The sequence below is a fragment of the Salmo salar genome, chromosome 08 (assembly GCF_965601325.2).
Source record: "Salmo salar chromosome 08, fSalSal1, whole genome shotgun sequence".
In the NCBI taxonomy this organism is placed as follows: Eukaryota; Metazoa; Chordata; class Actinopteri; order Salmoniformes; family Salmonidae; genus Salmo; species Salmo salar.
In genome coordinates, this window is record NC_138298.1 from 15,964,768 (window position 1) to 15,991,685 (window position 26,918).

At 42.6% G+C, this 26,918-nt stretch overlaps 1 protein-coding gene and 1 long non-coding RNA gene across 3 annotated transcripts; one reads left to right on the forward strand and one right to left on the reverse strand.

Annotated features, from left to right (window-relative positions):
* LOC106610124 (uncharacterized) lies at window positions 1-21,932 on the reverse strand. Of its 2 annotated transcripts, XM_014209294.3 has the most exons (7): window positions 21,653-21,932; window positions 21,200-21,330; window positions 15,084-15,251; window positions 10,682-10,837; window positions 9,835-9,919; window positions 9,501-9,619; window positions 1-1,638 (listed from the first exon to the last, which is right to left on the reverse strand). In XM_014209294.3, the coding sequence occupies exons 1-7, from the start codon at window positions 21,909-21,911 to the stop codon at window positions 706-708; spliced, it is 1,851 nt and encodes a 616-aa protein (XP_014064769.3). In that variant the 5' UTR covers window positions 21,912-21,932; the 3' UTR covers window positions 1-705. The 2 variants fall into 2 exon arrangements, with proteins under 2 accessions (XP_014064769.3, XP_014064770.3); XM_014209295.3 differs by lacking the exon at window positions 1-1,638 and having other exon boundaries at window positions 4,522-9,619.
* LOC106610157 (uncharacterized) lies at window positions 21,770-26,638 on the forward strand. The gene is made up of 3 exons (XR_001329859.3): window positions 21,770-21,993; window positions 23,133-23,433; window positions 24,276-26,638. It is a non-coding gene; the product is annotated as an uncharacterized LOC106610157 (long non-coding RNA).
* The last annotated feature ends 280 nt before the right edge of the window (window positions 26,639-26,918 follow it).

Below are 26,918 nucleotides of genomic sequence, written 5' to 3' on the forward strand. Positions count from 1 at the left end.
TAAATTCAAATTAAGTTTATTAAACATTCTGACTTGTAAAGGGACGGTTTGCCATTATTGAATGTATATGTGCACAGTGTTTGCATAATTTGAAGGCCACGTTTCGTGACTAACTTGTAAGGAAAGAACAGTGTGTTCATAAGAATAGAGCAGAAGAGAAAATAATGATAATCAGCTTCTTGATATGCCACACTGGACAGGTGGATGGATTATCTTGGCTAAGTAGAAATGTTCACTAACGGATGTAAACAAATTTGTCCACAACATTTTAGAGAAATAAGCTTTTTGTGCATCTGGAACATTTCTGGGATCTTTTTCAGCTCAAACATGGGACCAACACTTTACATGTTGCGTTTATATTTTTGTTCAGTGTACATTACACATAAAATCTCCTGTGATTGCTATCTTTCGAGCTGAGCGCAGACTCGTTTAGAAAGAACATTGTGTTAGCAAGAATAGAGTAGAAGAGAAAATAATTAATTTATTCCATCTACATCACCTCAGTAAGGTAAAACAACGGTCCTTGTTCTAGCCTAGGTTTACTGTCTCTCCAAAAACAGATTTACACAAGCCTGTTTCAAATGACAAGTTAACAAAGGGTTAATGAGGGATATGTGGTTAACTACCCTCTTACCCAAAGACACTTCACACGATAACTATAATATGTCAGCTAAAGAATGGTTCCCAGACATCTCAAGCCACATGCTACGATTTCTCCCCATTGTGGACACTCCTATGTCTGATAAGGTTACTCAGGAAAGAGAAGCTCTTGTAACATAGTTTGCACTTGAAGGGCTTCTCCTTGGTGTGAACGGTCTGGTGCTTCTTCACATAGCTCGCCTCAGCGAAGCGCTTCCCACACGTGGGGCAGGCATATGGCTTGTCGGTGTCCGTTCTAATGCTCGGCCTCCCGTGTTGTGACCCAATGATACCAGAGGAGGTAGAAACAGAAGCCAACACCCTTAGGTGGTTAATCTTTGAGCTCCCTCCTTGACCTCTAGCCAATGGTTGGGTGTTGTTAGGATTGTGTGCTGTGTTATAGGCTAGGTACCTCTTGTGGTGAACACCCATCCTGGCCCCGTCTTTATTTGTGGGGTAACCATGAGGTAGCTGAGGAAGGCTGGACCCAGGCTTCCCATGAACCCATTCACCAGGCATTAGACAAGATCCTGAAGGAGAAGACAGACTTCCTAATAGACTACCGCCAGGGGGGTCTCCCACCACTCTTTGTGAAGGCTGAAGCCCAGGGTGACCTGCTCTGTTCATCATGGATACTGTGGTGTTTGTATCATAGGAACAGGAGGGTATATCTCTATCAGCTCCAGGCCCTGCTTCATCCCTGCACTGAGACTGTGAAGAGAAGGGTCTGGCCTGCAGACTGGATCCCTGACTGGAGCCTCGGTCTCTCGGATGACCACCAGGACTGAGGTTGTTCAGTCCACCTGTCCACTGGTTGTGTTCGGTGTGGTGGAGTCTCTGTCCCCCGTGGTTCAGTCCTAGTTCCGACTCGGGAAAGAAGAGCAACGGCTCCTGATCCATGGTCCTGATCCGGGGCCAGGGTTTGTGACCAGCTGCTTCAGAGGCCCAGTCTCTCCCATCAGCAACACTGGACATCAACAGGTCCTCATGGAGTGCAGACTGTAAACACAAAATTGTACAGAAGAGCATATAAAAGGTTTATATAAGAAACTCTTGCTGTACACACAGAAACATGAAACATTTATATACCACGCTCCCTTGTGCCTTATTGCTATTATGAACTGGTTACAAATGTAATGAGAACAGTAAAAATAAATGTTTTGTCATCCCCATGGTATACGGGTGTTAAGTATTCAGGGCTCAAACCACCCAGTTTATAATAAAATGTAAACCACAGTCAAGCCCATCTCTAACACTGTGATTCAAGTATCAATATGGAGCTACTGGAGGTTATTATTTTTAAATCTGCTGACCATGTGTACCTGCGCAAGCCCAGAACCTACACATCTGGCTTCTTCAGCTACGGGATCATCTGAGACCAGCCACCCGGACAGCTGATTAAACTGTGGTTTTGGACAACCAAAGAATTTCTGCACAAACTGTCAGAAACCGTCTGAGGGAAGCTCATCTGCGTGCTTGTTGACCTCACCAGGGTCTCGACCTGACTTCAGTGGGCAAATGCTCACCTTCAATGGCCACTGGCATACTGGAGAAGTATGCTCTTCACGGATGAATCCTGGTTTCAACTGTACCGGGCAGATGGCACACCAGATAGTGACTGGTTTTCTGATCCACGCCCCTACATTTAGTGACCAACAGATGCATATCTGTATTCTTAGTGTTGTAGTACTCGAGACCACATTTTGAGTGTCTCAGTCTTGTGTCGAATACATTTGTACTCAGTCTTGACTCTGTCTGACTAATTTCTTCCAGAGACCAGCGGAGTAAAAAAACTCATTATCAGCTTCCATTCAGTAAGTGCATAAAACCGCTTTGTATGATATGTTAGATTAAAGCATTGTACAAGTCCTTACATATGGGGAACAGCCCAGCTAGTCGATTACCTATCAACTAGACTCTGTAACATTATCGTTTCAATAGAAAGTGCAAACATAACAGCACAACCATTAAGTTCTTAACTTCACTAGGGTAGGGGGCAGCATTCGGAATTTTGGATGAAAAGTGTGCCCAAATTAAACTGCCTGCTACTCAGGCCCAGAAGCTAGATAGCCTAGTTTCAGCAGAATATCATCTACAGGCATTAAGCGCGCACAGCTCTGGTTTTGGCATGGAGCAGCTCTCGGAAGAATGACATCGGTAGCCAGTAGGGTAGGTAGGAAAGACGTTTCAACTTATGATATCTACAAGTAAATGGGTATGCAAACCAGGTATTGAAAAAGTTTGGGCCAAAGTCTTTGTTAGTAGGCTATTTGTGATGCACAATTCAGTTATCATGCCCTGTTTTCATCAGGGGTGCAGGCATGGCCAGGCCCACCCTATCAGATTGAGCAAAAACAAAAAAAGAATACTCCACACCTCCCCAAATAGTTTTCTGATTTTCCCCAGACCTCCAAAATGGTCTTGGGATGTGGTTTAACCTGTTGGGGCTAGGGGGCAGTATTTTCACGGCCGGATAAAAAACGTACCCGATTTAAACTGGTTACTACTCTTGCCCAGAAACGAGAATATGCATATAATTAGTAGATTTGGATAGAAAACACTAAAGTTTCTAAAACTGTTTGAATGGTGTCTGTGAGTATAACAGAACTCATATGGCAGGCCAAAACCTGAGAAGATTCCATGCAGGAAGTGCCCTGTCTGACAATTTGTTGTCCTTCTGTTGCATCTCTATCGATATTACAGCATCTGTGCTGTTACGTGACACTTTTTAAGGCTTCCATTGGCTCTCTAAAGCGTTCAGAAAGCGGAATGACGCGTCTCCTGTCTCTGGGCAAGTACAGCAGCAGAGTTTGTAAGTGGCCTGCCTGGGGACAGTGAGACTGAGATGCGCGTTCACGAGACTTCTCAATTTTTTTCTTTCCGTCTTTGAATGAATACAACATTGTCCGGTTGGAATATTATCGCTATTTTACGAGAAATACCCTTCGGATAGTGACCTGAACGCACGAACAAAACGGAGGTATTTGGATATAACTATGGATTATTTGGAACCAAAACAACATTTGTTGTTGAAGTAGAAGTCCTGGGAGTGCATTCTGACGAAGAACAGCAAAGGTAATCCAATTTTTCTAATAGTAATTCTGAGTTTAGGTTGCCCCAAACTTGGTGGGTGTCAAATTAGCTAGCCTGTGATGGCCGAGCTATGTACTCAGGATATGCTTTCGCCGAAAAGCTATTTTAAAATCTGACATAGCGTTTGCATAAAGGAGTTCTGTATCTATAATTCTTATAATTTATGTATTTTGTCAACGTTTATCATTAGTAATTTTGTAAATTCGCCGGACGTTTTCGGTGGGTATGCTAGTTCTGAACATCACATGCTAATGTAAAAAGCTGGTTTTTGATATAAATATGAACTTGATTGAACAAAACATGCATGTATTGTATAACATAATGTCCTAGGAGTGTCATCTGATGAAGATCATCAAAGGTTAGTGCTGCATTTAGCTGTGGTTTTGGTGACACATATGCTTGCTTTGAAAATGGCTGTGTGATTATTTTTGGCAGGGTACTCTCCTGACATAATCTAATGTTTTGCTTTCGCTGTAAAGCTTTTTTGAAATCGGACAATGTGGTTAGATTAACGAGAGTCTTGTCTTTTAAAATGGTGTAAAATAGTCATATGTTTGAGAAATTGAAGTTATAGCATTTTTGAGGTATTTGTATTTCGCGACACGCGACACTGGCTGTTGAATAGAGTGGGACGCTAACGTCCCACTGGCCCAGAGAGGTTAAGCATTGTTGTGGACTTAAAAAAAAATAGAACATCACATTTTTGTTGTTTTTCTAAGTGATTTTGAGTGTGCAAATCTGAAAAAGATATAGGAATACTAATAAAAAAAACATTAGGAAAACACAGGGTACCTTGTATTTGTATTTATTATGCCAAAGCAGCAGATAATTTTGCTGGACCCCAGGAAGAGTAAGGCAGTTTATACAATTTTAAAAACAATACATTCACAGATTTCACAGCACAATGTGTGCCCTCAGGCCCCTACACCACTACCACATATCTACAGTACTAAATCCATGTGTATGTATAGTGTGCATGTTATCGTGTGTGTGTATGCATGCGTCTGTGCCATTGTTTGTGTTGCTTCACAGTCCCCGCTGTTCCATAAGGTGTTTAACTGTTTTTTAAATCTAATTTTACTGCTTGCGTCAGTTATTTGATGTCGAATAGAGTTCCATGTAGTACTGTGTGTCTGTTCTGGACTTGGGGACTGTGAGGAGACCTCTTGTGGCATGTGTTGTGGGGTATGCATGGGTGTTCGAGCTGTGTGCCAGTAGTTCAGACAGACAGCTCGGTGCATTCAACATACCTCTCATAAATAAAAGTAGTGATGAAGTCAATCTCTTCTCCACTTTCAGCCATGTGAGATTGACATGCATATTATTAATATTAACTCTCTGTACATCCAAGGGCCAGCTGTGCTGCCCTGTTCTGAGCCAATTGCAATTTTCCTAAGTCCTTTTTTGTGACGACTGAATAGTAGTCAAGGTGCGACAAAACTAGGGCCTGCCTTGTTGATAGTGTTGTTAAGAAGGCAGAGCATCACTTTTGTGTAGACAGACTTCTCACCATCTTAGCTACTACTGCATCAATGTTTTAACCATGACAGTTAACAATCTAGGGTTACTCCAAGCAGTTTAGTCATCTTAACTTGGTAAATTTCCACATTATTTATTACCAGATTTAGTTGAGGTTTAGGGTTTAGTGACTGTTTTTTTCCGAATACAATGCTTAGAGTTTGAGAAATATTTAAGGCTAATTTATTCCTTGCCACCCACTCTGAAACTAACTGCAACTCTTTGAGCGTTTCAGTCGCTGTAGTAGCTGACGTGTATAGTGTTGAGTCATCCGCATACATAGACACTCTGGCTATACTCAGTCAGTGGCATGTCGTTAATAAAAATTGAAAAAAGCAAGGGGCCTAAACAGCTACCCTGGGGAATTCCTGATTCTAACTGAATTATATTTGAGAGGCTTCCATTAAAGAACACCCTCTGTGTTCTGTTAGACAAGTAACTCTTTATCCACATTATAGCAGGGGGTGTAAAGCCATAACGCATACGTTTTTTTTTCAGCAGAAACTATGATCGATAATGTCAAAAGCTGCAATGAAGTCTAACAAGACAGCCCCCACAATAATTTTATCATCAATGTCTCTCAGCCAACCATCAGTCATTTGTGTAAGTGCTGCGCTTGTTGAGTGTCCTTCCCTATAAGCATGCTGAAATTCTGTTGTCAATTTGTTTACTGTAAAATAGCATTGTATCTGGTCAAACACAATTTTTTCCAGAAGTTTACTAAGGGTTGGTAACAGACTGATTGGTCGGCTATTTGAGCCAGTAAAGGGGGCTTTACTATTCTTGGGTAGCCAAATTACTTTACCTTCCCTCCAGGACCGAGGACACACACACTCTAGTAGGCTTATAATTGAAGATGTGGCAAATAGGAGTGGCAATATCGTCTGCTATTATCCTCAGTAATTTTCCATCCAGATTGTCAGACCCCGGTGGCTTGTCATTGTTGATAGACAATACATTTTTCACACTGACTTTATGGAATTCAAAAGTACAATTCGTCTTTAATAATTTGGTCCGATATACTTGGATGTGTAGTGTCAGTGTTTTGTTGCTGGCATGTCATACCTTAAGTTTGCTTATCTTGCCAATGAAAAGTTATTAAAGTAGTTTGCAAAATCAGTGGGCTTTGATGAATGAGGCATCTGATTCAATGAATGAAGGAGCCAAGATGGCTTTTTTTCCAAAAAAATTCATTTAAGATGCCCCAAAGCTTTTTACCATAATTCGTTATAATTTCTCTTTATTTAGTTTAGTCACATGATTTCTTAATTTGCAGTATGTTTGCCAATCAGCTGGGCTGCTAGACTTAATTGCTTCCGCTGGGCAGGTTGTTTTGGGACCGATGGAAAGACTGCAGCATGATGTTAAAGGATAAGCAGTCCATTCACACAGAGATTATAAGCCAATAGGTCCCAATCATAAGAAAACAAAAACACAACCATTAGGCAAAGCATTTCCTAATCGAAATGTAGAACTATTACTTGCCACTGCAAAAAACATTTAACATTTAGCACAAAGGGGCCTCCCGGGTGGCACAGTGGTCTAAGGCACTGCAGTGCTAGCTGTGCCACCAGAGACTCTGGGTTCGAGCCCAGGCTCTGTCGCAGCCGGCCATGACCGGGAGGCCCATGGGGCGGTGCACAATTAGCCTAGCGTCGTCCGGGTTAGGGAGGGTTTGGCTGGCAGGGATATCCTTGTCTCATCGCGCACTAGTGACTCCTGTTGCGGGCCGTGCGCAGTGCACGCTGACAAGGTGTACATTGTTTCCTCTGACACATTGGTGCGGCTGGCTTCCGGGTTGGATGCGCGCTGTGTTAGCAGTGCGGCTTGGTTGGGTTGTGTTTCGGAGGACACATGGCTCTCGACCTTAGCCTCTCCCGAGTCCGTACGGGAGTTGCAGCGATGAGACAAGACAGTAACTACTAACAATTGGATACCACGAAATTGGGGAGAAAAAAGGGGGTAAAAAATATATATAACACATCATTTAAAAAAAAAAAAAACATTCAGCACAAAGTAACCGGTAACCTAAAGTTTAAATGCAACACAAGTTATTTTCAAATAGATGGCTAAGAAAAGCAAGTGAGGTCCAATAAAACAGTTCAACTCACCAGATGATGATCATTTGAAACTTAACTTCTTGTTTGAAGTTAATCTTGAAAAGGGAGAAGCTAACAAATTAGCAACATCATCATCTTCAATAACTGCTGCAGCCACTGCAAACTAGCCTACAATGAAAGATGGCTAGCTAGGCCGTGAGATAACTACTGCTCGCTGTTGGCCTTTGAGAAGGAAGACGTTTCCATATGTTTTTTGTAAAAACGGTTCAACCCATTCATTACAAGTCAAAATGTGATTGGTTGTCATGCCAAAATTTGGCCCTTATACAGTTGAGTGGCAGATCACTTCTGGTGGCCTAGCCAATGGCTTACTTGGCAAGCTAGATTTATCTACCCAGAGACCACCAAAGAGAAATCCTGATTGGATCTTTTTTTCTCTTGAGTGTTAACCCTTTCCAACAAAAATGCAATAGATTAAATCAGAACATAATTGAAAATAGTAATGGAAATAGCATAATTATTTTATAAATCCTTAGCCCTTCTCTGAAGCTGTAGAAGGCCCTCATTGTTCCCCACTGTTTGGGTTAGTAATCATTTGTAGAGTGGCTCTATTTTCCCTTGGCATGCATTTTTTCCCTCACCATTCTTAAAGAAATACTGGACATGTTTAACTCTTACAATGGTGGTGATTGGACAAATACCAATCGTCTTGAATTGGACTCAAATCTTTCTGGTCTCGCCCCCCCTTCCGGTCTTGATTTGGTCTCGCTTTAGGTGGTCTTGAACACAACACTGATTCCAAGTCATGTGAAATCCATAGATTAGGGACTAATTAATTCATTTTTATTAACTGATTCCCTTTTATAAACTAACTCAGTAACATTTTTGAAATTCTTACATGATGCGTTTATTTTTGTTCATTGCAGAATAACTTCTCTGTAAATCTAGTACCCTTGCTTTGATAAAATACATTTTAAAGTACTTTGGAAAAGGTTAAACCTTACACATCTTCACTACTTTATTTAAAGTAAACATGAATTAAGGCACCATCATTTCCTTATTATAAAACACCAGTATCAACCTAAAGGGACATAGTTGTCACTCTTCATCAGTGAAGCATTTTTACAGACACCATCACACCAAGCATCACCATATCATCTACTCTGCCTCATCATACTCATTATTTCCTCAGTTCAACTCATCCAGTTCCCTATACATCCAAAACCAACATAATTAATTGCAAACAAACGAATTAGTACTATATATCACTATACTCTATACATGGGCTGTGTGCATTTTCTGCTGGTGTATCCTGAGAGAGCTCCTCTCTGAGAACCTCTTCCCGCAGTGGGTACAGGCGAACGGCCTCTCTCCCGTGTGGACCTTCAGGTGCATCTTCAGATGGTGCTGGTGGGAAAACCTTTTCTCACACTGGTGGCAGCCGTAGGGTTTCTCCCCTGTGTGGACCCTCTGGTGCAGCTTCAGCTGATGCTGGTGGGAGAACCTTTTCTCACACTGGGGGCAGCTGTAGGGTTTCTCCCCTGTGTGGACTCTCTGGTGCCTCTTCAGGTGGCCAGCCTGGGCAAAGCGCATGTGACACTGGCTACAGCCGAACGGTTTCTCCCCCGTGTGTATCCTCTGGTGGATCTCCACGTGTTTGGGGAAACTGAAGGCTTTCCCACAGAACGAACACGGGAAGCGCTTCTCCTTGGCACTGCCACCTTTACTGATTCCATCTATACTACTGTCATTGGTCAATGGGCTTGTGTAGCCATTTAGTGTTGAGGCACTGGCATTGTCTGAGGTCTGGTTTAACATAAGAAGAGTGTGAGGAGCATGAAGGCCAGGGAGTGTCTGTGTTGTCGCAGGGTCCATGTTCCAGTTGATAGATCCTATAGAAGGCAGGCTGAAGCTAGCACCTGTTAGGGGGTTAACCTGAGGCCCCATCAGTCTCTCTGAATCACAACTATAGGAGCAGGATGGAGCATCACTAGCCGAGTCTGTGTCTGTTCTCTCCCTCCACATACGGACACCTCCCCGTCCCCACAGACCAAATCTACACCTCGCCCTGGTCTCAGCCAGTCTGTTGGCATGGAGACTAAATTCAGTTGTTTTGTGTTCGACTGTCTGTTTCTGGTTAACAGTGTTGTTCCCCAGCCCAGAGTTGAGGACGCTGTCCCATCCACTGACCTCGCCTCTGGTCCTGGCTTGCTCTGTGATGATGTCCCCTGGGCCCTTGGCTGCACCTGTCTGGGTCTGGTAATCAGAGATGGCCACCCAGTCTCCTCTTTTAGCCTCCATCCAATCACCTGCAGGAAGAGGGTAGAAAATAAACTTTACAAACATGAAAGAGAACGCTACATATGGATATTATTTTGGTCAATTATCTGGTCAAGTTCATACATTAATATTTTCTATATAAACAGAAGTTATATTGATTTAATTTTATGAATGAAGAAAAGGAAGATATAAATTGTCAGGAAGATTTATTACTGTATGTAGGTTATATGTATGTCTCCCTTACCTTGCTCCCCCATCTCTGGTCCGTCTTCTATTGTCTCCTCTTTGACTAACAGCAGATCAGGCTTCCCATCCTCCATGTCTACTGACTAAGAGAGAGTGAGAGGATGTTGGATTAAGAAATGTGGGTAACACTTTACTTGACACCTAGCATCATAACACTGTCATAACTGTGTCATAATATCTCATAACATCGCTTCATGACAGTGTATTTTCTATATGATGTTATTTAAAATATGATGAAATCAAAAATACCACTAAAGAATTCATTACAACAACAACAAAGGATGTAAGAAACTTTCAAAACTAAAAGAAACTTCTTGGCAGGGAAAAAACACAGTTGAATAAATGTGGGTTTTGACACTTATGTAGGTGCCATACAATAATGTCACATGTGTAAATATGTGCTATGACCATATGACAAGTTATGTCAGCTGTTATGACATATTATTACATGGATATGACCGTGTCAAAATGTGTTATGATGCTAGGTGTCATGTAAAGTGTTACTGAAATCGGATATTTGCACCCTGTTATGGAGCATCTTCTGATTGGGCAACGAGGGATTGCTATGAAAACATGTTAATTGATTTGATTACTTGACACTCTTTGATGGTTTGATAATTCAAAAGGCATGGTTCCACACTTAAAACAAATTAATCAAGACCTGGGCCCATATCCTTTGAGTTGAAGTGCTGATCGAGTATCAGGTCCTCACCTGTCTATATAGTCTTATTCATTATTATCTAAAATACAAAACGGATCCTAGATCAGCACTCCTACTCAGAGAGGCTTTGTGGATATGGACCCTGACCTAATACCATACAGACAGTAGTTGACAGTGGGCTCACCTCAGTGAGACTATGTGTGGTCCTGTGCTGCTCAGCTGGTTCCTCTGTGGGTTCAGGAGGTGGTGTAGTCTGGTTGTCCTCCATGACCATGGTTCCCTCAGGGTTCCCCAGACCCTCCTCCTTTACCAGCTGCACCTCTGGATCTTCTTCCTCCTCCTGGAAGAGACAGGTGATACAGATCACACAGACATGCACAAACATGGAGTGTTTACCCATCTCCACTACATGAGACCTGTCATTATTTTATTGTTGTGAAACCCATCATGGTGGACATAAATATGTTGTGGGTAAAAATAAGTCAGCTATGATAAGTCAAGTCATCAGACAAATCTGACTAAACTATTTTGACATGTACAGTAGGTGTTTGTTAGTGTGTAGGTATATTTAGTAAGTCTATAATGGTTATAAAGCGCTGTCTGGTGTATGCCAAATAGGGTGAGATCAGATATGTATACTAAAGATGTGGACACCAAGGAACTTGAAACTCTCAACTTGCTCCACTGCTGCCCCGTCAATGAGCACGTGCTCGTCCCTCCTTTTCCTGTAGTCCACAATCATCTCCTTTGTCTTGATCACGTTGAGGGAGATGTTATCTTGGCACCACACTGTCAGGTCTCTGACCTCCTCCCTATATGCTGTCTCATCGTTGTTGGTGATCAGGCTTACCACTGTTGTGTCGTTGGCAAACTTAATGATGGTGTTGGAGTCATGCTTGGCCATGCAGTCATGGGTGAACACGGAGTATAGGAGGGGACTGAGCACGCACCTCTGAGGGGGCCCATGTTGCGGATCAGCGTGGCAGTTGTGTTACCTACCCTTATCACCTGGGGGCGGCCGTCAGGAAGTCCAGGATCTAGTTGCAGAGGGAGGTGTTTAGTCCCAGGGTCCTTAGCTTAGTGATGAGCTTTGAGGGCACTATGGTGTTGAATGCTAAGCTGTAGTCAATGAATAGCATTCTCACGTAGGTGTTCATTTTGTCCAGGTGGGAAATGGCAGTGTGGAGTGCAATACAAATTGCGTCATCTGTGTATTTTTTGGGGCGGTATGCAAATTGGACTGGGTCTAGGGTTTCTGGGATAATGGCATTGATGTGAGCCATGATCAGCCTTCCAAAGCACTTCATGGCTACAGACATGAGTGCTACAGGTCAGTACTCATTTAGGCAGGTTACCATGGTGTTCTTGGGCACAGGGACTATGGTGATATGCTTGAAACATGTTGGTATTACAGACTTGGTCAGGGACAGGTTGAAAATGTCAGTGAAGACACAGTTGGTCAGCGCATGCTCGGAGTACATGTCCTGGTATTCCATCTGGCCATGCGGCCTTGTGAATGTTGACCAGTTTTTAAAAGGTCTTACTCAAATCGGCTACGGGGAGCGTGATCACACAGTCGTCCGGAACAGCTGGTGCTCTTACGCTTGCCTCGAAGCGTGCATAGAAGTTTTTAAAATTGTATTTTACCTTTATTTAACTAGGCAAGTCGGTTAAGAACAAATTCTTTTTTTTCAATGACGGCCTAGGAACAGTGGGTTAACTGCCTTGTTCAGGGGCAGAACGACATTTTTACCTTGTCAGCTCGGGGATTTAATCTTGCAACCTTTCGGTTTCTAGTCCAACGCGCTAACCACTAGGCTACCTGCCGCCCATAATTTCGCTCATCTGGTGAGCTCGTCACTGGGCAGCTCGTGGCTGTGCTTCCCTTTGTAGTTCATAATAGTTTGCTTGCTCCGATGAGCGTCGGAGCCGGTATAGTGGGATTCAATCTTAGTCCTGTATTGACACTTTGCCTGTTTGATGGTTTGTCGGAGGGCAAAGCAGGATTTCTTATAAGCGTCTGGGTTAAAGTCCCAATCCTTGAAAGTGGCAGCTCTACCCTTTAGCTCAGTGTGGATGTTGCCTGTAATCCATGGCTTCTGGTTGGGGTACGTACGGTCACTGTGGTGACGACGTCATCGATGCACTTATTGATGCACGGAAAACCCAGCTGTACGTTATCCATGTTGTCGTTCAGCCACGACTCTGTGAAACATATGATATTACAGTTATTAATGTCCCGTTGGTAGGATAGTCTTGATCAGAGCTCATCTAGTTTATTATCCAATGATAATAGGACTGATGGTAGAGGCGGATTAACTACTCGCCGTCGGATTCTTACAAGGCACTCCGACCTACGTCCCCTATATCTCCGTCTCTTCTTCATGCGAATGACAGGGATTTGGGCCTTGTCTGATGTCTGAAGTAAATCCTTCGCGTCCGACTCGTTAAAGAAAACATCTTTGTCCAGTACGAGGTGAGTAAATACTGTTCTGATATCCAGAAGCTCCTTTCGGTCATAAGAGACGGTGGCAGAAATATGTTACAAATAACACAAACAAAATTGCACAATTGGTTAGGAGCCCGTAAAACTGCAGCCATCTCCCCCGGCCCAATTTGTGTGCTGAGGATTATTTTCTTTTTTGTGGAAAAAGTCTGAATACTTTCCGAAGGTACTGTATATTCCTTATATCACACGTCTGGATGCAATATTCTACCCAGGAATATTCAACACTGTAATACATCTGAAATACATCTATTCCAAATACATCTGTGGATCTTTTCTGTTAACAATAAAACATTAATCTTTGTCTTTAATGTATGGTTTGATCTAAACCAGGGCTGCCCAACCCTCTTCCTGGAGATCTTCCGTCTTGTGGATTTTCAGTCCAACCCTAATTTGACACACCTGATTCTACTAATTATCTGCTCAACAAGACCTTAACTAGCTGAATCAGATAGGCTAAATTAGGATTGGACTGAACCTCCAGAAACAGGGTTGGGCAGCCCTGGTCTAAACTATGCTGTAGTGTGGAATAACTCCTCTTTGAGAACCTCTTCCCGCAGTGTGTACAGGCAAACATCCTCTCTCCCGTGAGGACCTTCTGGTGCATCTTCAGCTAGTGCATGTGGGAGAACCTCTTCTCACACTAGTGGCAGACAAACAATTTCTCGCCTGTGTGAACCATCTGGTGCCTGTTCAGGTCACCAGCATGGGTGAAGCGCATATGACACTGGGTACAGCTGTAGGGTTTCTCCCCTTTGTGGAACCTCTTGTGGATCGCCACCTTCTGGGAGCTGCTGAAGCCTTTGTAACAGAACATGCATAGGACCCTTTCCTCTTTTCTATTGCCTGATGTGGCTCCCCCTCCCTGAGGCTGGGCTTTAGCTCTGTTTTGAGTTCAATACCTGATCGAAAAGGACATTTGAATTGGAAGGCATAGACACTGGGTCGCAATGCCTGAGCGAGTTTAAGTGTGGTTCGCAACTTCTGGATTTGTCTCTAAGCTTTCCCTCTAATCTATGAAATCTCTGCCCTTTATTTGTGGTGCAACACAAAATCTTTATTATAATAAATGCGCTTTCTCCCGCGTTGGATAGCGGTCGGTGTCCGTGGTCCTGAAACACATCAGTGCTCTGAATTGGCTCCTTTTCCTAGACCATGTTGCTATGTGCATAATAGCAAAGTTAACCAGCATATTGGTGTTGAGAACAATGCGGCGGAGGCAGCAGCAGAGTTAGGAGATGAGAAATAAAGGCTTAAAAAAAAAAAATTACAACAGATTCTCTGGTAACCTTATCTATTTAGTATTTACATAGTTCCAAAATGGTCAGAAAAATTATATTGTAATATGTAATCTGTTTGGCACGCAGCGCATACTCCATACCTTATTTTTCTTCAGCTACAGTATTTTCCACAACTAGTCAAATGTATTCATCTGACTTCCCTTTTACCTCCTGCGCAGCCAGTAAACATTCCCCGTTTTGAGTTTGTCACGTCCTCTGCATCCATTTTGCTGTCACATGAGTTACGGCATTCAGTTTGTTAGAACCTATTTATTGATGTGATTATGATATGCTATAGGTCACGTGCATGTGTCACATAAAGACAGCAAGGGTTGAGGGAATAGGGAATGTTTTTCCTAAACAAATTAGATTTTGGTGACATAACTTTTCAGTCAGAAATGGCTGTAATTAGGCTATGTTGCGACTTCAGCACAGACAGTGCTATACACACTGATGGTCACTGCAGCAGGGAGGAGAGGGAGAGACAACGGGGGCTAGTCACACAGTCACTGTCTTTTTTTTTTTTAAACAAAGTGCAGCAAGTCTGAGCCAGGCGGCACAATCAAATCAATTGCGGTCGAACTCCCTCTAGTCATTTGTGTCTTAATTATTTCATCAAACAGTTTGCTTAAAGCATCAGACAAGCTCAGTGCATATATTGATATGATTGATCGACCTAGAGTTGTCTTTTCTTTCGACTAAGATTTATTTTTTTCGGTGACAGCCTTAGTGTGTAAGAGCCTTTGTTACAGTTAAAGTCTCTGTGTCGGTCTATGACTTGAGGATGGCGTTACACTGACCACAGTGATGCTTCGTCGGGTCCTGGGCTGGGGTGCTGCTGAAGGGAGTTCCACTCCAGCCGTTGCTCCAGTCTGGATGTCTGTGCTGTCTCGTGGGTCCTCTCCTTCAGTCCTCTCCTGCTTGACCAGAGAGAATCCTCCAGGACCCGAGGCCTCTGCATGTGCCGACTGACACAAGAAAAGGAGGTTATTAACTGTTAGGGGTGTGAACATTTAAATTAAAATTGGGATCGTTAACGTTTAGAAAAATTCTCTAAATATTTTTTATATATACACTGGATTATTTTTTAGCACAGTGCATTTATCACAAAACTACCACTAACAGGTCCCGATCATCATCGTAATGGAATTACGCTTTTACTCAGATTTCACTTTAAAATGTATGCCAAACTAAAATAATTGATTTCAAAGTTTAACAAACCATACAACTCTATGCACAAGGACTACTTTGAATAATTTATACAGTAAATTTCACAACACTTACGGAAGAACTGTACAAATGCACATTTTGGTAACAGAATTATGGTAAAATCTCCCTCTGTTTTTTTTATGCAACCATTTTTTCCAAAAACTTAAATATCTGCTCTGACTTAAGATTCAAAGATGTCTGCAGAAATAATGGGGTGTCAGCTATGACATGACACGCTGAGATTGAAGAAATGCCTTTTGGTTATTGAATTACAGTATCTGAAGTTAACAGAATTACATCATGGGTCCCTGATCTGTACTACGCAGAAATGCATAATTATGGATATGAATATCATTCTCTTCATTATATCCTGAATAGGTACCCTAAGGTGGAGAAATATGTGTATTCTACACACTGGCTATTATTCTAATGAGCTCCGCCCCCAAACAAGACCACCTTTGGTTGATCAGGACGACGAAATTTGAAACCTTCATAGATGTCTGTTTCACAAGTTTGGACAGTACAGTGTGTTCTACTGTAGTTTTCCCACGGCAGTCATTTAGCGGCGCGCCACGGCAAAAAAATATGCCACATGAAAAAGGCGCACATTGAAGACGCTAGAACAGTTCACATTTAATTTCCTCTGCAAACAAAACGAGTAACGACGAACAAAACCAGGCATTCCCATACTAGAATAGCTTATCTATTTACTAGTTGGCTTGTTGTGCGTACTATTTGAGATAAATATTCTATTATGTAGGATTGGGCGATATTTGGGGAGACCTCTTCTACGATATGCTACTCCAAATATCACAATATAAAATTTAATTATATCGTCCCAACCCTACTCTCAAGGCACATTCAAGTTGCGACTTGCGAGTGCCATCGAGAGGGAAACATGCACTGACAAGCAGTCAATGCCCAACCATTCATAATGCACTCGCGGGGGAAATGGTTTTAATGGCCTTTGTTAAAAAGAGGGGGTTCCTAGATTTCCATTCCTACTTTATTTATTTCTCAACTCCTAAATATGCGCGAACTGCACCATTTTGAAACCGAGTTTTTAGCAGTGGTAAGTTACTGCTTCACAATGAGTCCATAGCGGAGAGTGGGGCTGAATGAACACGGATCAATTGTAGGGTAACTTTGGGTAAAAACTCACCCTACCTCAAAATCATTTTTGTTGAGTGGCTTAAATTGTGATGAGACAGATGTTTTTGTTGAGAAAGAGTAGTGGCATCCAGGGAAAGTGTTGGGAGAAGAAATTGTAACATGAAGTGGTTTCTGTGAAAAGTACAGGCAGGGGAGCGATTACCCCTGCTGGCGTTTTACCCCAACAGGTAGGCCTGCAAATATAGAAAATGCGCTGTACAGTTCACTTTTTTCTCTCTTGAAAATTTACTGAATAATTGTTTTTCTTCAACATTTAGGCTATTCATTTATTTTTGAATATTTAGGCCTTTTGAACAGTATGTGATGATTTGCTCTCTCGTCGCGTCAAACCACCGTTCTCCAGATCCTAGAAAATGTCCATATACACTAAAAGCTTATTTCTCTCAAATTTTGTGCACAAATTTGTTTACATCCCTGTTAGTGAGCATTTCTCCTTTGCCAAGATATGCTACACCTGGCAGGTGGATAGATTATCAAGAAGCTGATTAAGCAGCATGATCATTAAAGGTGCACTTTGGCCACTCCAATATGTGCAATTTCGTCACAACACTAACACAGATGTCTCACGTTTCAAAGGAGAGTGCAATTGGCATGCTGACTGCAGGAATGTCCACCAGAGCTGTTGCTCAAGAATTGAATGTTAATTTCTCTACAATAAGCTGCCTCCATCGTTTTAGAGAATTTGTTAGTATGTCCAAACACAGACCACGTGTAACGACGCCAGCCCAGGACCTACACATCCAGCTTATTCACCTGCGGGATTGTCTGAGACCAGCCTCCCCGACAGCTGATGAAGCTGTGGGTTTGCACAACTGAAGAACTTCTGCACAAACTGTCAGAAACCATCTCAAGGAAGCTCATCTGCGTGCTCATCTTCCTCACCAGGGTCTTAACCTGACTGCAGTTCGGCGTCGTAAACGACTTCAGTGGGCAAATGCTCATCTTTGATGGCCACTGGCTGGAGAAGTGTGCTCTTCACGGATGAATCCTGGTTTCAACTGTACCGGGCAGACGGCGTATATGGCGTTGTTTGGGCAAGCGGTTTGCTAATGTCAACATTATGATGAGTGCCCCATGGTGGCGGTGGGGTCATGGTATGGGCAGGCGTAAGCTACAGACAATGAACACAATTGCATTTTATCAATGGCAATTTGAATGCACAGAGATACCATGACAATGTCCCAGTTCTTCCATGCCCTGCATACTCACCAGACATATCACCCATTGAGTATGTTTGGGATGCTCTGGATCGACGTGTACAACAGCGTTTAAGTTCCTGCCAATATCCAGAAACTTTGCACAGCCATTGAAGAGTGGGACAACATTCCACAGGCCACAATCAACAGCCTGATCAACTCTATGCGAAGGAGATGTGTCACGATGCATGAGGCAAATGGTGGTCACACTGGATACTGACTGGTTTTCTGATCCACGCCCCTGCCTTTAAAAAAAAAAGGTATCTGTGACCAACAGATGCATGTCTGTATTCCCAGTCATGTGAAATTAGGATCTAATGGATTTAGTTCAATTGACTGATTTCCTTATATGAACTGTAACTCAGTAAAATCTTTGTTCAGTGTATAAACTGCATTACACTTATGAGTGCACCACTCTTTTGTGCTATTAGAAGTATCAAACTAAAGCACTAGTTCCTTTGTTTAGTAGAAAGAATGTGCTTTATTTTACAAGTTTAATTCATTGTAATAGGCTACCTGTTGGTTTGGCATGGGCCCTCAGATCCTCAAAGGGTTCTACAGCTGCACCATTGAGAGCATCTTGACTGGCTGCATCACTGCTTGGTATGGCAACTGCTTGGCATCCGACTGCAAGGCGCTACAGAGGGTAGTGTATACGGCCCAGTACATCACTGGGGCCGAGCTCCCTGCCATCCGTTGGTGTCGGGCAAGCAGTTTTGCTAGCGCACGCACTTCACACCTCATGTAATCGGTCATTGCATTGGTTAGTCCCGTTTTGGAGTCATGCTATATTCGGAAAATGATCCATTGTATTGCTTAACCAATAACTGTAGCAATTATGATTTAAGTTTGTCTATCAGATTTCCTTTTAGTGTCTATAACAATGATCTAGCCATGTAGCCGCTTAGTGTGCATTGGTATGGTTTCTCTCCAATTGGGTGTGCTGGGGTATTCTGGGTATATAAGCCCGTTCTTTACCGTTATCAGTAGAACTGCTGTGAAGATGGAGAACTTAACGTGTTGCTAAACAAAATCTCAGTTGAGTGAGTTTTTTTTGGCCTGTTATAGGCTTTATGCGTTTTGCCTTTCGTAGCCATTTAGTTGCTATTGCATGATATTGTTCTTTATTTTGACCTCTTGCCCTTTTTGTCATTTGTCGACTGCAAAAGGCTACCAGGATGTAATTGTTGGATACATTCTGAGCCATTTTTGTAAATATTCACCTTGTAAAGTGCACTTGTAAATAAAACCTTACATTTTGGACCATATTTTTTTCTATGGTTCTCTTGTGCTCAAACTCTCCTGTTAGACTGCCGGATCCCGTGATATCGTAACACAGTAGTTGAAACAAAAAACAATTGTGTAGCCTATTTGGCGCGTGTACAGTTAGGCCCTAAAGCTTGGCTTATGTATATAATAAAACAAAGAAGCCAATAGATATGAATTGCTGCATTGTTTTCTCTAAATTCAACCCGCCCACACAATATTTCATGACACTAAATCCACCCGCCCGCCGGATATAACCACGAGCAATGCGGTTATGAGTCAACCCGCACATCACTAGCCTACATTATATTCACTGTGTTTATGCAAGTTTTTGGGGCCATAAAATTCATCAATATGAGGCTAGGATCCTGTTGCTGAAGCAGCAGCTACTCTTCCTGGGGACCACACAAAACACAGTACATTCGGAAAGTATTCAGACCCCCTTCGCCTTTTCCACATTCTGAAATGGATTAAATCGTTTTTTCCCCCCTCATCAATCTACACACAATACCCTATAATGACAAAGCAAAAACAGGTTTTTAGAAATGTTGGTAAATGTATTAAATAAAAACTGAAATGTAACATTGGCATAAGTATTCAGACCCTTTACTCAGTACTTTGTTGAAGCACTTTTGACAGCGATTACAGCCTCGAGTCTTCTTGGGTATGACGCTACAAGCCTGGCACACCGTACTTGGGGAGTTTCTCCCATTCTTGTCTGCAGATCCTCTGTCAGGTTGGAAATGGAGCGTCGCTGCACAGCTATTTTCAGGTCTCTCCACCGATGTTTGGTCGGGTTCAAGTCCGGGGTCTGGCTGGGCCACTCAGACTTGTCCCGAAGCCACTCCTGCGTTGTCTTGGCTGTGTGCTTAGGGTCGTTGTCCTGTTGGAAGGTGAACCTTCGCCCCAGTTTGAGGTCCTGAGCGCTCTGGAACACGATTTCATCAAGGATCTCTATGTACTTTGCTCCGTTCATCTTTTCCTCAAACATGACTAGTCTCCCAGTCCCTGCCACTGAAAAACATCCCCACAGCATGATGCTGCCACCACCATGCTTCACCGTAGGGTTGGTGCCAGGTTTCCTCCAGATGTGATGCTTGGCATTCAGGCCAAAGAGTTCAACCTTGGTTTCATCAGGCCAGAGAATCTTGTTTCTCATGGTCTGAGAGTCCTTTAGGTGCCCTTTGGCAAACACCAAGCGGGCTGTCATGTGCCTTTTTCTAAGGAGTGGCTTCTGTCTGGCCACTCTACCATAAAAGGCCTGATTGAACTACTGCAGATATTGTTGTCCTTCTGGAAGCTTCTCCCATCTCCACAAAGGAACTCTGAAGCTCTGACAGTGACCATCGGGTTCTTGGTCACCTCCCTGACCAAGGCCCTTCTCCCCTGATTGCTCAGTTTGGCCTGGCAGCCAATTCTAGAAAGAGTCTTGGTGGTTCCAAACTTCTTCCATTTAAAAATAGAGGCCACTCTGTTATTGGGGATCTTCAATGCTGCAGAAATATTTTGGTACCCTTACCCAGATCTGTGCCTCAACACAATCCTGTCTTAGAGCTCTACGGACAATTCCTTGGACATCACGGCTTAGTTTTTGCTCTGACATGCACTGTTAACTGTGGGACCTTGTTTAGACAGGTGTGTGCCTTTCCAAATAATGTCAAATCAATTGAATTTAACACAGGTGGACTCCGATCAAGTTTTAGAAACATCTCAAGGATGATAATTGTGAACAGGATGCGCTTGAGCTTAATTTTGAGTCTCAGAGCAAAGGGTCTGAATACTTAAGTAAATAAAGTATATTTTTTATTTTTAATACATTTGCAAAAATATCTTAACTTGTTTTCGCTTTGTAATTATGGGGTATTTTGTGTAAATTGATTAGGGGGAAAAATGTATTTAATTTTAGAATAAGGCTGTAATGTAACAATGGGAAAAAAGGGAAGGGGTCTGAATACTTTTCGAATGCACTGTACATGTAAGCAAGTGAATAGCTGAGGAAAGAATTGCTGAAATAACAGGCCACATTTGATTTACAAAGTAACACATTTTTTATACAACACTATTACACTAACCTCTATCACAATAACGTGCTGTGGTGAAGTTCCACTCCCCTCATCAACAGTGATTGGTTGGTCATCTCTCCATGTATTGTGTTCAGCTGGCTTCACAACCCTCCTGTGGCCTCCAGTGAGATGTCCTTCACCTGAGAGAGTGATTGGGGGAAAAGAGGTGGTTAGGTTAGCTATGGTCATTGCACAACAGTACACTAATGACACTGTCTAGAATTGGCCAGGATGTAAGGTAACACTTCTCATAACTTCTTGGTATACTATTTATTGAACGAAATGCAGTAAATAAAGAAACTAGTTAGAATGTGATATTGTTGTGCAAGATGGCTTAGTAATCAGGGAGATTATTGCATACTATCTAAAAAACTGACCAAGGCCCAATTCCGGTTAACCATATCTGTGATAAACATCTGTGGTAAACACAAGTCACACATGCGCATAGGGGAAAGGGCCTACCTCTTGCCATTCCTCTGTATCTGTCGACGATCTTGACACTTCTGGGACGACTGGCGAGGACGCGCTCCCGTGCCACCTTCAGTTCCAGTAGCTGTAGTTTCCTCCGCAATGTCCTGTTTTCTTTCTGGCTTTGTGTTATTTCCAAACGAAACACTGCATAGTCGTCGTCTACGAGTTTACAGATCTCGGCCACGGCTGCATTCGCCAGCACCTCCATGATGGAGGCTATTTGAGTGTGAAAAACCATACATTTATCCATTGTTCGCTAGCCAACGTTAGCAGTTACCGAGAACAATTATCAACCAAGTCCCGTCTCCAACGTGAATTAAACACTACCTGGTGTAAGTATGTTATGCTGTTAAATGAGTCATATTTTTAATTACAATGTGTTAATGCACAGCTAAAGAACGACAAACGCTAATGTGGAAATTATTCTTGGCCACTATTCACTTCCGTTTACACTGAGAGAAAGGATCTTATTGGTTGGCATTGTAGCTGAAAGGGTGTGGTTAAATTAAGTTATGCGCGCTGTTCTTTGAATTACCGTACTGCTTATTACGTTACAAATCAAATGTACTATGATCATTATATTTCAAGCTCAGCGCAGACTTGTTTAGAAAAAACTGTTAGCAAGAATAGTGTAGAAAATAAATTACTTTATTCGAGCTACATCACCTCAGTAAGGTAAATATTAAACTGTCCTTGTCCTAGCCTTGGTTTACTGTTGCTCTAAAAACAGGTATTTACACAAACCTGTTTCAAATAATTAGTTAATAAGGGGTGTGTGGTTAATTACCCTCATACCCCAAGACACTTCACATGATAACTATAATATCAGCTAAAGAATGGTTCCCAGATATCCCCTGCGTAAAACTCAAGCCACACCACTACGATTTCTCTCCATTGTGGACACTCCTATGTCTGTTAACATTAGTCAGGAAGGAGGTCTTGTATGATAGTTTACACTTGTAGGGCCTCTCCTTGGTGGGAACGGTCTGGTGCTCCTTCACATACTGTAGTTTGCATTAGCAAATCACTTCCCACACGTGCGGCAGGCATACGGCTTGTCAGTGTCCATCCTATTGCTTAGCCTCCCACGCTGTGATCCAATGACACCAGAGGTAGAAGCAGGAGCCACCACCCTCAGGTGGTTAGTCTTTGAGCTCCCTCCTTAACCTCTAGCCATTGTTTGGGTGTTGTTGGGATTGTGTGCTGTGTTGTAGGCTACGTGCTTCTTCTGGTGAACGCTCAACCTGACCCTGTCTTTATTGGTGGGGTAACCATGAGGCAACTGAGGAAGGCTAGACCCAGGTCCAGGCTTTCTTTGAACCCATTCACCAGGCATTAGACAAGATCCTGAAGGAGAAGAAATGCTTCCTGTTAGACTCCCACCTGGGGGAAACTCCCACCACTCTGTGAAGGCTAGAGCCAAAGATGACCTGCTCAGTTCATCATCGATACTGTGGTATTTGTATCATAGGAACAGGAGGGTCTCTCTCTATCAGCCTCAGGCCCTGCTTCATCACTGCACTGAGACTGTGAAGAGAAGGGTCTGGGCTGCAGACTGGATCCCTGACTGGAGCCTCTGTCTCTCTGATGACTACAAGGTCTGAGGTTGTTCAGTCCACCTGTCCACTGGTTGTGTTCTATGTGGTGGTGGAGTCTCTGTCCCTCGCGGTTCAGACACGGAAACGAAAAGGGACGGCTCCTGATCCGGGGCCAGTGTTTATGATCAGCCGCTTCAGAGGTCCAGTCTCTCCCGCCATCAACACTGGATATCAGTAGGTCCTCATTGACTGCAGACTGTAAACACAAATTTAACAGAAAAGCATAAAAGTTTATATAAGAAACTCTTTGCTGTACACACAGAAACATGATATTAGGAAATGTTAACTACTGTCAAGCCCCATCTTGAACACTGTGATTTAAGTACCTAACAATATTGAGCCATTGGAGTTTATTATGGGGGAAAAAAAGTCAATGTGTTGATTAAAGAATTAAGTATAACGTTTTGGTTCGACTGAGATAAGGGAAACTCAGTCCCTGCAATGATACAAAAATAACCAAGTCATTCAGCACAGTCAATTTTGTATTTAATTTCAACAAAATGGTCATACTCACATAACGTTAAGTATAGTACTTTTATTGCACAAAACGATACGTGACAAGTAGAATAACTTCTCACTATGGTAACAGTAAACATTTTCTATAAATCTGGTACCTGACTTGCCTTGTTAAATAAAAAAATGAACCCTAATTGCTCCAGGGTCGCCATCAATAATGGCTGATCCCTGGCCGTGACCCCAGGCCCCAAGGGTGTCTCAGGGGGAGTTGGGATAGACACAAAACATAACCCCCCCAGCATCAAACAACAGGACAAGGTTGTCACTTTTCATTAGTGAATCATTTTTAGACACCATCACATCAACCATCACCATATCATCTACTCTGCCTCATCATACTCATTCTTTTCTCAGTTCACCTCATCCAGTTCCCTACTACATCCTAAACTAACAGAATTAACTACAAACTAACTAGTACTACATTACATCACTATACTACTGTTGTGTGCATTTTCTGCTGGTGTATCCTGAATCTACTCTCCGTGTACCTCTTTCCACAGTGCGTGCAGGTGAATGGCCTCTATCCCGTGTGGACCTTCAGGTGCATCTTCAGCTGGTGCAGGTGGAAGAACACCCTTTCACACCGGGGGCAGCTGTAGGATTTCTCCCGTGTGAACCCTCTGGTGTCTCTTCAGATTGAACGAGTGGGAGAAACTAGCCTGGCACAGGTGGCAGCCAAACTGTTACTCCCCCATGTGCATCCTCTGGTTGATCTCCATGTGTTTGGGAAAACTGAAAGCTTTTCCACAGAATGAACACGAGAGTCGCTTCTCTTGTGTGTGTTGTAGGGTCCATGTTCCAGTTGATAGATTCTATAGAAGGCAGGCTGAAGGCAGCACCTGTTAGGGGGTTAACCTGAGGCCCCATCAGTCTCTCTGAATCACAACTATAGGAGCAGGACGGAGCACCACTAGCAGAGAGGCGACTACAGGATGCTGGCCCTCTAGGCAGAGTTGCAAAGAAAAAGCCATATCTTAGACTGGCCAATAAAAAGAAAAGATTAAGATGGGCAAAAGAACACAGACACTGGACAGAGGAACTCTGCCTAGAAGGCCAACATCCTGGAGTCGCCTCTTTACTGTTGACGTTGTTTTGTGGGTACTATTTAATGAAGCTGCCAGTTGAGGACTTGTGAGGCGTCTGTTTCTTAAACTAGACACTAATATACTTGCTCAGTTGTGCAGCGGGGCCTCCCACCCCTCTTTCTATTCTGGTTAGAGCCAGTTTGCGCTGTTCTGAGAAGGGAGTAGTACACAGCGCTGTACAAGATCTTCAGTTTCTTGGCAATTTCTCGCAAGGAATAGCCTTCATTTCTCACAACAAGAATAGACTCACGGGTTTCAGAAGAAAGTCTTTCTGGCCATTTTGAGCCTGTAATCAAACCCACAAATGCTAATGCTCCGCATACTCAACTCGTCTAAAGTCCAGTTTTATTGCTTCTTTAATCAGAACAACAGTTTTCATCTGTGCTAACATAATTGCAAAAAGGGTTTTCTAATGATCAATTAGCCTTTTAAATGATAAACTTGGATTAGCAAACACAACGTGCCATTGGAACACAGGAGTGATTGTTGCTGATAATGGGCCTCTGTACACCTATATAGATATTCCATTAAAAATCAGCCGTTTCCAGCTAAAATAGTCATTTACAACATTAAATGTCTACACTGTATTTCTGATCAATTATGATATTTTAATGGACAAAAAAAGTTCTTTATTTTCAAAAACAAGGACATTTCTAAGTGACCCAAAACTTTTTAACAGTAGTGTATGCTGAGCACTTGTTGGCTGATTTTCCTTCACTCTGCGGTCCAACTCATCCCAAATCATCTCAATTGGGTTGAGGTTGGCTGATTGTGAAAAACAAATTATAGTCCCACTAAGCGCAAACCAGATGGGATGGCGTATCGGTGCAGAATGCTGTGGTAGCCATGCTGGTTAAGTGTGCCTTGAATTGTAAATAAATCACAGACAGTGTCACCAGCAAAGCACCATCACACCTCCTCCATGCTTCACGGTGGGAACCACACATGTGCAGATCATCCGTTTACCTACTCTGCGTCTCAAAGACACAAAAGTTGGAACCAAAAAGCTGAAATTTGGACTTCTCGGAACAAAGGACGGATTCACAGGTCTAATGTCCATTGCTCGTGTTTCTTGGCCCAAGCAAGTCTTTTCTTCTTATTGGTGTCCTTTAGTAGTGGTTTCTTTGCAGCAATTCGACCGTGACGGCCTGATTCACGCAGTCTCCTCTGAACAGTTGATGTTGAGATGTGTCTGTTATTTGAACTCTGAAGCATTTATTTTGGCTGCAATCCGAGGTGCAGTTAACTCTAATTAACTTATCCTCTGTAACTCCTTCCTTTCCTGTGGCGGTCTTCATGAGAGCCAGTTTCGTAATAGCGCTTGAAGAAACTTTCAAAGTTATTTAAATTTTCTGGATTGACTGACCATGTCTTAAAGTAATGATGGACTGTCATTTCTCTTTACTTATTTGAGCTGTTCTTGCCATAATATGGACTTGGTCTTTTACCAAATAGGGCAATTGTCTGTATACCACCCCTACCTTGTCACAACACAACTGATTGGCTTAAACTCATTAAGAAGGAAAGAAATTGCACAAATTAACAAGACACACCTGTTAATTGAAATGCATTCCAGGTGACTACCTAATGAAGCTGGTTGAGATAATGCCAAGAGTGTGCAAAGCTGTCAAGGCAAAGGGTGGCTACTTTGAATAATCTAAAATACAAAATCTATTTAGATCTGTTTAACACTTTTTTGGTTACTACATGATTCCATATGTGTTCACTTTTATTCTACAATGTAGAAAATAGTAAAAATAAAGAAACTCCTGAATGAGTAGGTGTCTCAACTTTTGACTGGTACTGTATGTGTACCGTAAATTCCGGACTATAAGCCGCAACTTTTTTCCCACGCTTTGAACCCGCGGCTTAAACAATGACTCGGCTAATATGGATTTTTCCCGCTTTCATTTATTTATTTTTTTTAAAACACACTCTGTGACGTGCTCAGTTTTTTGGCGGCATGAAGCTTTCATTAGACCAATGAAATTGCCGAACGGGTTAAGGTCAAACAACTTTTTTGTTTACTGTTTAGATTAAATCGAGCGCTCTCAAACT

Bases quoted from the DNA above. Each gene is read 5' to 3' on its own strand.
- LOC106610124 (XM_014209294.3), bottom strand. From the start codon at position 21,911: ATGGATAAATGTATGGTTTTTCACACTCAAATAGCCTCCATCATGGAG. The intron at 21,331-21,652 runs GTAGGCCCTTTC...TCACTCTCTCAG, and splicing joins ATACAGAGGAATGGCAAGAG to GTGAAGGACATCTCACTGGA. The intron at 10,838-15,083 runs GTCAGTGTAACG...TGTCTCTTCCAG, and splicing joins CCCGACGAAGCATCACTGTG to GAGGAGGAAGAAGATCCAGA.